The sequence below is a fragment of the Scyliorhinus torazame genome, chromosome 7, assembly GCF_047496885.1.
Source record: "Scyliorhinus torazame isolate Kashiwa2021f chromosome 7, sScyTor2.1, whole genome shotgun sequence".
In the NCBI taxonomy this organism is placed as follows: Eukaryota; Metazoa; Chordata; class Chondrichthyes; order Carcharhiniformes; family Scyliorhinidae; genus Scyliorhinus; species Scyliorhinus torazame.
Genome location: NC_092713.1, coordinates 297096636 through 297108991, shown reverse-complemented (window position 1 = coordinate 297108991; position 12356 = coordinate 297096636). Strand labels below are relative to the sequence as shown.

Genomic DNA, 12356 nt, shown 5'->3' with positions numbered 1-12356 from the left:
ATTTTTAGCTCAGGAAAATTGGCGGAGTTACAACAGAAAGATGTAGAAATAAAACGGATATATCAGAAAGTATATACGGAAGAGGAATCTGAGAGTATACCTGAGTTTTATTACCGTAAAAACGATGTCTTGATGAGAAAATGGAGACCTGTACATATGCAGGCGGATGAAAAGTGGGCAGAAGTTCATCAAGTAGTATTGCTGGTAGGGTATAGAAAGGAGGTGTTGCGAGTTGCACATGAGGTACCAGTGGGAGGTCATTTGGGAATAAGGAAAACTCAAGCTAAAATCCAGAAACATTTTTATTGGCCTGGACTACATAAAGATGTAGTTCAATTTTGTCAATCATGTCACACATGTCAAGTGATAGGGAAACCTCAAGCAGTGATAAAACTAGTGCCCTTAATACCCATTCCAGCATTTGAGGAACCTTTTACAAGGGTCCTAATCGATTGTGTAGGACCGCTTCCTAAAACAAAAAGTGGGAATCAATATCTTTTGACTCTAATAGATGTGTCTACTAGGTTTCCAGAGGCCATTCCAGTATGTAATATTACAGCTAAAAGGATTGTGGTGGAGTTACTTAAATTCTTTACTCGATATGGACTACCCACAGAAATTCAATCGGATGAAGGAACAAATTTTACTTCAAAGTTATTCAAAGAAGTTATGGATAGCTTAGGAATAAAACAATTTAAATCAACTGCGTACCATCCAGAATCGCAGGGAGCATTAGAAAGGTGGCATCAGACATTAAAGACAATGTTGAAGGCGTATTGTCAAGATTATCCAGAGGATTGGGATAAAGGAATCCCATTCGTATTGTTTGCAATTAGGGATGCACCTAATGAGTTGACCAAATTTAGTCCTTTTGAACTAATTTTTGGTCATGAGGTAAGAGGACCACTTAAATTGATTAAGGAAAAATTGGCAGGTGAGAAATTGGAAATTACACTATTGGATTACGTGTCAAATTTTAGGGAACGATTAAATAGAGCAGGTGAATTGGCTAGACAACATTTGAAAGTTGCACAAAATGTGATGAAACGGGTAGCGGACAAGAAATCCAAAGTTCGTAGTTTTGCCAGTGGGGATAAAGTTTTAGTGTTGTTACCAGTGGTAGGAGAGCCTTTAAAAGCTAGGTTTTGTGGACCCTATCAGATTGAAAGGAAATTAAGTGAGGCGAATTATGTGGTAAAAACACCAGATAGAAGGAAGACTCGCCGAGTGTGTCATGTGAATATGCTTAAAAGGTACTTTGAAAGTGAAGGAGAGAAAAGGGAGGTTTTAATGATTCTAACTCAAAGTGACAAACCAAATCCAGATGACTGTGAATTTGACATACCTCAAAATAAATTGGAAAATGAGGATGTTCTTAAAAATTGGGATGAATTGTTAAGTTACCTTCCAGAGGAAAAACAAACTGACCTGAAAGAGTTATTGATATCACATGGGCAAGTCTGTAGAGATAAATTGGGAAGTACTAAAATGGCTATACATGATGTAGATGTGGGAAATGCTGCTCCTATCAAACAACATCAATATAGACTTAATCCTTTAAAATTGGCACAGGTTAACAGAGAGATTGAGAGTATGCTGAAGGATGGCATAATTGAAGTGGGTTGCAGCCAATGGAGCTCACCCATAGTGATGGTACTTAAACCAGACGGTACCCAATGGTTGTGTGTGGACTATAGAAAGGTGAATGCAGTTACAAGAACGGACTCTTATCCTGTCCCACCATTGAAGGATTGTATGGAGAAAGTGGGACAATCTGCTTTTATTTCCAACTTCCAGACATGGAAAGAACATTTAAAACATTGTATGGAGTTCTTCGATCAACTTCAGGTGGCGGCTTTGGTGATGAACCTAGCCGCAAGTGAATTTGGAGAAGCCCGAATCACTTTCCTTGAGGAGTTTCCGATACCCTCAAGACAAAGGGAAATAATGCGATTTCTTAGCATGAGTGGATTTGATCGAATAACTGTGCAAAAGATTTGTGGCGTGATTACTCCACTGATGGAATTGCTGAAGAAACATTAAAAAATTCAATGGACAGCGGACTTTCAACAGGCATTTGACTGCCTGAAAGCTGTGATCATAATGTTCCTGTATTGGAGAATTGTAAGGGACTCTGTGGTCAGATTGAACTAAATTATCTGATTCTGAAGAGAAATGCTGAGGAGTAGAGGAATGGTTGGATCGTGCAGAGACTTTGTTCAAAGAGACTGTCAATCGAGAAGGATTTCGGTTGGAGGAAGAAGAACAAAGAAAAATGGACTATATTTCATAGATTTCATAGAATTTACAGTGCAGAAGGAGGCCATTCGGCCCATCGAGTCTGCACCGGCTCTTGGAAAGAGCACCCTATCCGAGGTCCACACCTCTACCCTATCCCCATAACCCAGTAACCCCACCCAACACTACTGGCAATTTTGGACACTAAGGGCAATTTATCACAGCCAATCCACCTAACCTGCACATCTTTGGACTGTGGGAGGAAACCGGAGCACCCGGAGGAAACCCACGCACACACGGGGAGGATGTGCAGACTCCGCACAGACAGTGACCCAAGCCGGAATCGAACCTGGGACCCTGGAGCTGTGAAGCAATTGTGCTATCCACAAGGCTACCGTGCTGCCCCTATATATTATTATACCTGTTTGCGTGTGTTGTTTTCTTTAAATGAAAATGTATATTTACTGTGTGTATTTCCTGGTGGATGGTGCAAAAGTGAAAAATGAAACCATCTTGAAGTTGATGGTTTATTTTTTTTTCTTGGGGGGAGGTGTCATGCGAGAGTGCCTTTAAGAACTGGATGTTTAAGCAATGTACCTTTAAGAAAACAGTGATGTCATAGAGTGGGTGGAGCCCAGCTCAGTTCAGTCATTTTGCAGTTGGGTTTTTGCAGTTTGAAAAGCACCTAGCTGGTTTTGATGAGAGCAGCTAAAACGTGCCTGGCTGGTTTTGCTGAGAGCAGTTTAAAAGTAGAAAGCCAGGTTTGAGAAAGCAGCTTGGGTCTGTCTGTGTGTTTCCAGAGAGTTTGCAGGAAGAAAGCAAGCTGCTGGGAGCTGAAGTCACCCAAGCAAATATATCTCTGCCATTCTACGGAAAATATATATATCCTTTAACCTGATGTGATACTGTTTAAAGGTGTTAAGTCTCTTGGAAGTTTGAAGGAACATTTTAAGGAGTTATTTACTGTTGCAATATTTTCTGAGTTATCTTTGAAGTAAGGGGTGTTGAGATATCCAATGTTTATTTGAGATGTGAAGTTGAGTTCATGGAATAAACAGTGTTTTGTGTTTAAAAACCCACGTGTCCATAATTGTAATCCCACACCTAGGGAAAACGCCGTGTGCTCGGAAAAGCAACAAATCCATTAAAGGGTGAGGTTGGTTGAACTCAATGATACATTTTGAGGTTTTGAAAAGCCTCGCCCATAACACCTGGAAGAGCTGTCATTGAGTGATAGGGGCGGCACGGTGGCACAGTGGTTAGCACTGTTGCCTCACAGCACCTGAGATCAGTTCTAACCTTGGGTAACTGTCTGTGTGGAGTTTGCACATTCGCCCCGTGTTATGGTGGGTTTCCTCCGGGTGCTCCAGTTTCCTCCCATTGTCCAAAGATGTGCAGGTTAGATGGATTGGACATTCTAAATTGCCACTCAGTGTCCAAACATTACATGGGATGACAGGGATGGGGCGTAGGCCTAGATAGATTGTTCTTTCAGAGAGCCTGTGCAGACTCGATGGGCCAAATCGCCTTCTTCTGCACAGTTGGGATTCTATGAATGTTCCAGTCACGATACTGGGGGGATTAAAAAGGTGCCTGCAGTCCAGATTTGGTGATCCCCCAACCAAAGTCAGAAGAACAGCAACAGTGATGAAAGGGAAAATGGGAAGATTTTGTTGAGAAATATTAAGGTATGGAATATGTAGGATGAGAAAAGCAGGTGCAGAAAATTTGGTAAGTTGAGGAGTAACAGGTGAAGCAAAGGGACTTTGAAAGAAAGGACAGATGAGGAGCTAATGATGTTCCACAGTTTTATGATACTGGGGATGAGGGAATTGTTATAAACATGTGAAAATTAAGGTGGCAGATTTTAATCAAATAATAATCAAACCAGCCAAATAAATCTTGTGAATACAAGAACAGATCAGTGTCTGGGAATTCTGTAGAGAGTAACTCTCCTCCTGAATCCCCAAACCCAGTCCACCATCTTACAAGGCACAGTCAGGAGTGTAATGGAATACTCTCCACTTACCTGCATGAGTGCAGCTCCATCAATACTTAAGAAGCTCGACACCACCAAGGACAAAACAGCCCGTTGATTTGCACCCCATTCATCCACCTTCAACATTACTCACTCCACCATTGAAGCACTGCAGCAACTCATCCAGGCTTCTTCAACAGTACCTCCGTACCCACAAACCCCACCACCTACAAAGACAAAGACAGCAGATACATGGGAACATCACCACCTGCAAGTTACTTCCCAAGCCACTCACTGTCCTGACTTGGAAATATACCGTTGTTCCTTCCATGTCGCTGGGTCGAATTCCTGGAACAGCACTCCGGGTGGTACCTACACCACATGGACTGCAGCGATTCGAGACAGCAGTTCATCACAATTTTCTCGGGGGAAATTAGGGATGGGCAATAAATGCTGACCTAGCTGGCGATGCCCACATCCTGTGAAACAATATTTTAAAAATTAAATTGCCATTTTAAAGCTTACATATTTATACCAATGTGTAGTGCAGACAAGAGGATGTAGAATAGAATAATTGACAACGGTAATTTTTTGTACAGTGAGTTGATCTAGTCTGGAATACCATGCCCAAAATTATGGTAGAAGCAGATTCAGCGGTAAGTTTAAGAAAAATAATTGAAAGGGGAATTTTGCAGGGATATGGGAAAAGAGTTTTGTGACGAATTAAACTACTCTTTCAAAGAGGCAGAATAAGTAGGATGGGCGAATGGTTTCCTTCTCTGTGCTGTATGATGCTACTTTTTCTTTCCCATAGGTGGAAAGGCAATTTGCGAGAGGGATAACAACAGTTTGCAAGGAGATATTGATAGGTTAAGTAAGAGGGCAAAATGTTGGCAAATGGAGTGTAATGTGGAAAAATGTGAAGTTGTTTGTTTTGGAAGGGAAAACGGGAGAGCAGAGTATTTGTTAAATGGAGAAAACAGCAGTAAGGGAATTGGGGGTACTTGTGCACAAAACACAGAAAGCTAGCACATCGGTGGAGCAGGTAATCAGGATGGTAATGGAATGTTGGCCCTTATTTCAAGAGTAGGGAATTCTTGCTGCAACTGTGCAAGGTACTGGTGAGGCGGCATCTGGAGTAACATGAGCTATTTTGGTCCCCTTATTTAAGAAAAGATATTGGGTGTGATTTTGGGGCTGTGTTGTGCTCAAGCGAGAGCAGAAAGCGGCTGGTAGATCCTGGGATTGGCCTCTCGCGAGCTTACCGGCAACCTTCACGCCTCGTGGGATCCCAAGTCCCATGAAGCGTCGGAATCTGAAGCATGCCAAAAAAGAGCGTGACCAAATAGCACGCACCTAAGTAGGGTTAGAACCTCTCCAGTGAGGCTGCAGCCGGGCACCGTTCAGTACTCATCCACACAAACGTGGACTAGGCGGGACAGCACCCGGTGGGTTGTCCAGGCCTTCAAAGACCCCTGATGATCAGGGATAGTGCAGTGTGGCTCCCTGGCCTTCCCCCTGAAATGCAGGCACCATGGCATTTCCCAGATGGCAGCTTGGCACTGCCACCCTAACAGAGCCAAGGTGCCTGGGTGGCACTGCCAACCTGGCAGTAGCACTGCCCGGATGCCAGAGTGGCATTGCAAGGTTGCCAGTGTGTCAGGACGACACTGCCAAGGGTTAGTGTCTGCGGGGTCCATGCCCATGAAAGGAGCGTAGAAGGGGGGTTTGCATGGTGGGGGGTGCATGGCAGGTAAGTAGAGGCCTTTGGAAGTTGGGCAGTGATGGGTGGAGTTCCTGGAGAGAGAGAGGGGCATGTAATGGGTGTGGTAGGGCCTGAAGGGGGGTCCCCAGGGATCCCATAGCAGAGTGTCCACACTTGGAGGGTGTGGGGTGGTGCCCATGTGTGTGGGAAATGACATTGCCCATGAGTGGGGAGCCATAAGCTCACTTAGAGATAGGGGCACCCTTTCAAAATGATGGCCCGATTTCTGAGTTCAGCTCTCCGGTGCTGAAAAAAATCTCACGAGACATTGTGATGTAAATCACATTAGTCCAGATGCCGTCTCACCAGTATCTTGTACAGCTGCACCAAGAAGTCCCTAGTCTTATAGTCCAACACCCTTGAAATATGAAATGGAAAATGAAATGAAAATCGCTTATTGTCACAAGGAGACTACAAATGAAGTTACTGTAAAAGCCCCTAGTTGCCACATTCCGGCGCCTGTCCGGGGAGGCTGGTACAGGAATTGAACCCGCGCTGCTGGCACTGTTCTGCATTACAAGCCAGCTGTTTAGCCCACTATGCGAAATAAGGGCCAACATTCCATTAGCCTCCATGATCACTTTTGTGCAAATCTGCATATTATGGCAAGACAGCTAGTCTCACTTTAATGTGCAGATTCCCGAGATACCTGAGGCTTTGGGATCAATTCTGTTCATCTTGGAGACCTCGCGCAAGTGCCATTTGATCCTGGTCTCCAAAATGGGGATCAAACGGAACAGCACTAATGGTGGTCTCGCAGAAGATGGGACGCCCCCAGCTGCATGGCCTTTGGGCAGGGTGGTGCCCTGACACTGCTGGTACTATCTGGGTGGTGCTGCCAGCTAATGTGGGTACTGCCATGGTGCCATGCTGCCATTTCTGTGCATGTAGGATTGCACTGGGGATGCCCTGTGTGGGTGTTGGGGGGGGTGCCGGAACACTCCCATAGTGGGTTTGTGCTGGGGGAGGTAGCGGGTCGCTTCGGGGTCCTTGGAGATTGGGACACCATTTTTAAATGGCGTCTCAATCTCTCGCTACACTCAGGAGTTCCGGCGAACGGAACTCCTCATGGTACAAAACGGGGCTGTGTGTAGCCTCGCCGCGTGTTCCCCGCTGAGGCTCCTTATACAATGCCGGGGAACACGCGGCTAAACGTGCCCGCTATGGAACTTTGTTCCCAATTAGTTGAATTGCGCCGCTTGTGTCGTTTGATGGTGATGGGGAACTCCCTGAAAACCCGCCACAAATGAAATTAGAAATTTTTCCATTGGCTTCTGCCCATTATTTCATGGGAGGCGATTCAGAGAAGGTTCACAAGGGTGATTCCCGGGTATGGATGAATTTTCTTATGAGCAATGGTTAACAGGTTGGGACTCTGCTCTTTGGAATGTAAAAGACTGAGAGGTGATCTTATTGAAACATATAGGATTCTTAAGGGGCTGACAGGGTAAATGCTGAGAGGATGTTTCCCCTCATGAGAGAGTCTAGGACCAGAGGGCATTCCGAGGTCTCGGAATAACAAGGAGTCCATTTAAGACCGGTAAGAAAGAATTTCTTCTCTCAGAGGGTTGTAAGTCATTGGAACTCCTTGCCACAGAGCCGTGGGGGCAGAGTCCTTGTGTATATTTAAGACTGAGACAGATTCTTGATCGGGGGTTACGGGGAAAGGGCAGGAAAGTGGACATGAGAAATGTTGGATCAGCCATGATCCTAATGAATGGCAGAGCAGGCTCGAGGGGTCAAATGGTCTACTCCTGTTCCTTTTTAAAAGTGGTCTTTATAATAATCTTTATTGTTACAAGTAGGCTTACATTAACATTGCAATGAAGTTACTGTGAAAAGCCCCTAGTCGCCACATTCCGGCGCCTGTTCGGGTACATGGAGGCAGAATTCAGAATGTCCAAATTATCTAACAGCATGTCTTTCGCGACTTGTGGGAGGAAACCGGAGCAGCCGGAGGAAACCCACTAATGGTCTTACGATAAATGAAATATTTAATCAGCACAATTCAAAATTGTTTCGCTCACCGAATTTCGAATACGTCTGTGACGCCTTGAGAAAATCCTTGAGAAGTGACCTTTATAATTTCCACAGAGTGACGGGGTTGCCCGGTACAAGCTGACCATTATCAAGATCAACAGCAGATGGCAACATAAAGCTGTTCCGATGTCTGCATTTTCTCTGGCACGGATATGTGATGCCTTTCTGCTGTTAAATATTTGATTAGTTAATGGATGTAGCTGCTAGTGAGTGGAGTTCTCTTTTTCCACATCTTCTATCTTGAGCCATTTTTACAACATGCTCAAACTGCAGGTGACTGTTTACATAAGAAGAATAAATCCAGAGAATTGTCTCCATTGGCATACATATCCTGTTCACAAGGGACAGGTCTTGTGCAGGAGGAAATTCTGTCAGCCTGGATGTCCACTCAAGTTACTTACCAGTTAGTGAAGGGTCCCAGCCTGCATTGTAGACTTGTATCCACCAGGAACTGGACTGAAAACATTTTTATGTAAATCAGTATTGTCTCTCTTACGTGGATTTGGGTGGATAAAAGAAAAATATGGTATTAATTACACCCTGTTTCTCTCCTCCTCAAATTCACAAAAAACTTTCGAAAGTTACCAAGATTTTTTCTGCATTAAACGGGCACCATCCTTTTAGAAATTATGGCCAATGCTTTTGAACTTTAGAAAGCTAGGTTAGAAGACGGCCAGGGCATAAAATGCAGGAGGCTACCAGGGTTAAAAAGAGTAGATGAGAAGCCAAAGGAAACCGGGAATTGGCCATGTGTTTGACACCAAGCTTGTGTTTTGGCGATACAAATGCCAGAACGTGGCTCATGTTGCTTAAGCTATCGAGTAACTAATCCATAAGACTGGCATGATATTTGGACCTTGCTGAGTTAGGGGCGGTACTATTGGTCATGGCACCTTAGGTTAGAGAAAAGAAAATTGGCCAGTTTTTCCAACTTGTGCAAGTCCATAGAATCCCTACAGTGCAGAAGGAGGCAGTTCGGCCCATTGAGTCTGCACTAACCCTCCAAAAGAATACTCTACCCAGGCCCACTCCCCCATCCCATCCCCGTAACCTTGAGCATTGATCATGGTCAATCCACTTAACCTGCCCATCCCTGGACACTAAGGGATAATTTAGCATGGCCAATTCATCTAACCAGTGCAGTTTTGGATTGTGGGAGGAAACCGGAGCATCCAGAGGAAGCCCATGCAGACACAGGGAGAATATGCAAGCTCCACACAGTCACCCAAGGCTGGAACGAACCCCGGTCCCTGGCGCTGTGAGGCAGCAGTGCTAACCACTGTGCCGCCGTGACTGTCTAATCATCCGATGAGTACGGGGTCAACTGTGATGGTTCTAGTTGTCGAATAGCCCACCTACACTTGCTATCTGGGCTCAAATGCAGCATAATCATTTGCACAAAATAACAGAGAACAAGCAGCATCCACTGGACTGTACCTCAGCAAATATTTGAGGAGAAGATATATTAAGGGAGAAAATCTGTGAGGAAAACGGAAATAATATAAAACCATAAGCAAAGAGATTAATGTTGGAGGGAAAGCATTTCCAAAATGTAGCATTTGAGAGAAAGAATGACTCAATTTCCACACTGAGGATGGTGGAAGAAGGAAGTGTGTGTAGAGCGATGTGTTTGCAGCATAGAAAGATGAGGAGGTAAAGGTTTATGGGTTTAAGGGCCCACAGCCATAAGAATAGAAATGCAGCAGAAAGATTGAAGACCAGTGCTGAGTGAGGGATTTTCTGGCACGTGATTTTTTTTTAGCCTCCTGAAGGTCCTTGGGTTTTTGGAATGTGGTTAGTTTACAAACACACACCGTATTGAGGTTAACCATTGTGTGATAGATGTCACTTGCACTTGTAATTTTCATGACAAAAATGACAGGACATTTCTGCTCTTCCCTGGCCTTTGACAAGGGTCTCTCCAAATGAAAGCTGCATGAATGTGCGATGAGTTGCTCAGGGTCTAAAAGAAAAGGGTAGATTTGTTTTCTTTGTGTGAGTGAGAATCTTCAGCATCTCATGAAAGGGCATAAACTCATCTTTCTTTTTCAGACCCCTACATACTGACAATACACGTCCTGAAAGACCTTGGCTTTGCTCTGTCCAGCACACTCTCAATCACCAGCTTCAAGGGAAATATTAGGCTGGATTTAATATAACCATCACCATAGGAAACATGATGGCCAGCCCACTTAACGCGGAATAGGCCCCATGTCAGTGTCCTGGCAACAGAAAAACCTCTCTTGCTTTCAATCAGAGGGCGAAAGGGGCCGGCACCGAATTACCGGCCGGCGATGGTGGGATGTCTATTAGGCTCCCTAATGAGCTAACTGACACGCATATTGTCCCTGAGCCCATCCCAATTTAGTGATGGCTCAAGATTTAACTGGGAGTCGCATGACCTTCCCAGAGCAAACCCTCTTGTATGTAGTCAGGCACCCTGTGGGAGGGACACAGCATCAAGCAGTTAGGGTGTGTCGCTGAAAGCCAGCCTCCTCCCTTGAACTAGCCATGGAACTGATGGGTTCACCTCCAGTTCCCTATGCAGTAGATGTGACCCACCCCCCCTCCCACCACCACCACCTCCCCCACCCCGTTGGCCAGACAAAATCCTGTCCATGTTCTCAGCATCTGCCCTGTCAAGTAGCTTCAGAATTTTTATACATTTCCTTGAGATTACCTCTCTTTTCATCTAAACTCCACAGAATATAGGCCTAGTCTATGCAATTTCTCCTCATAGGGCATCCCCTCATCCATGGAATCACCTTAATTGTACTCCCCCTGAGTCGGGTATCTCATTCTTAGATAAGGAGAGCAAAACTGCACACACTACCCTAGGTTTGGCCTCATTAAGGACATGTATAATCATAGCAAGACTTTTTTACTCATATACTCCAGTCCCTTTATAAAAAAAGCTAACATTTGTCTTCCTGATTGCTTACTATACCTGCATGTTAACTTCCTGTGATTCATGTACAAGGACATCCAGGTCCACCTTTGTAGCTTGTTAGCACTCCTGGTATACTGGAGGCTGTACGATTCTGACGTCTGGCAAAGCACCTTCCTATAACGTGTAGCATTCATTGCACTGCAAGGGTGTCAATTTCACCCTTTGCTCTGGTGCAAAATGGATAATAGTGAATCAGCATCCTATTTCACATGAGGTATCAGTCGTGAGGGGAAGTAAAATGGGTTGCTGATTCAATACATTTTACACACACGTTCCTACTGTAGGAACTGTCATTAAACAGCAGGCATCACAAAATGATGAACAGCATTCCCTGGCTTGCTACTGAAACAACGGGCTGTTAACTTAATCTGAAACTTTTTGCCAACTTGGCTCCTCTTTCCTGATCTGCAGTGCCAATCTGTCCATGGTGGACATTTCTGAAATGAAGCAAAATAAAGTTGGACCATATAAATTGCTGGTTTCAAATTTAAAATGTGCACAGTTATGTCGTTAGCCATTGTGTCACTGAGGTCCAGTCTATCACTATCTGTTTGTAGTCTAATATGAGTCTAATATGTCACCATGTCAGTCTCTTCCTTCGCTAAGTTTGTTTTGCATCTTATCCCACTCAAAGGCAACATTACCTGTAAGAATTTCCTGCAATTGTTTTTGTGGGACATAACTATACCAAATGAATTTAATTAACAATTTCAATTTTTTTTAAATCTTCAATCTATCTGGTCCAAATTTGGAGTCCTGATTCTTGAGACCAACAGCAGACTGTCGGTTATGCACTGTTGCTGTAACAGCATATCCTTTTATCATTCATTATTGGATCAACATATTGTCCAGTTTTTGGTCCTATACAGCCTCCCAGGCTTGGATGCATCTCACATTTGTTTTCTGTTTTGTTCAATTTTGTTTTTTGTGTCTGTAGCGCGTGGTTGGGCGATGATGAAGATCCTGTTGTGAGTCGAGTCAACCAACGAATAGGGGACGTTACAGGCCTGGAAATGGAGACTGCAGAGTTACTTCAGGTACTTAGTTCAAATCTCTGAATCTGCAGTGTGAGATGGGAAAAAATTAGGGGTGATATCATTTAGGCCTGGTTCTGGGTCTGAAATGGATAGCGTGCTATGCAGATACCTGAAGCTAAAAGCCTGTATCTCACACAAGCTTAGGGAAATGGGAGAGGGTTTAGCCTAGGCCAACAGCACTATAGTGCTGTGAAGCCGATAGGAATTCCTCCTGATTTCACTCACTATCACTAAGACCCCTATTTCCATCTTTGTTGCATTGGCCAACTCTGCCCCCCCCAACTTCAGTTCATCTGCTGCTGTAATCTTCACCCATGCTTTAGTTACCTCAAGACTTGACTCTTCCAT

The 12356-nt window shown here is 44.3% G+C and overlaps 1 protein-coding gene across 7 annotated transcripts in view; it reads left to right on the top strand.

The window, feature by feature from the left end:
- Positions 1-12356, top strand: part of LOC140427113 (prolyl 4-hydroxylase subunit alpha-2-like) — a 195791-nt gene that overhangs the window by 154049 nt on the left and 29386 nt on the right. For all 7 annotated transcript variants that reach the window (XM_072512642.1, XM_072512638.1, XM_072512640.1 and 4 more), the window contains one exon: positions 11909-12008. In XM_072512642.1, the coding sequence (XP_072368743.1) occupies positions 11909-12008 (100 nt within the window). The remainder of the gene's footprint in view (positions 1-11908; positions 12009-12356) is intronic.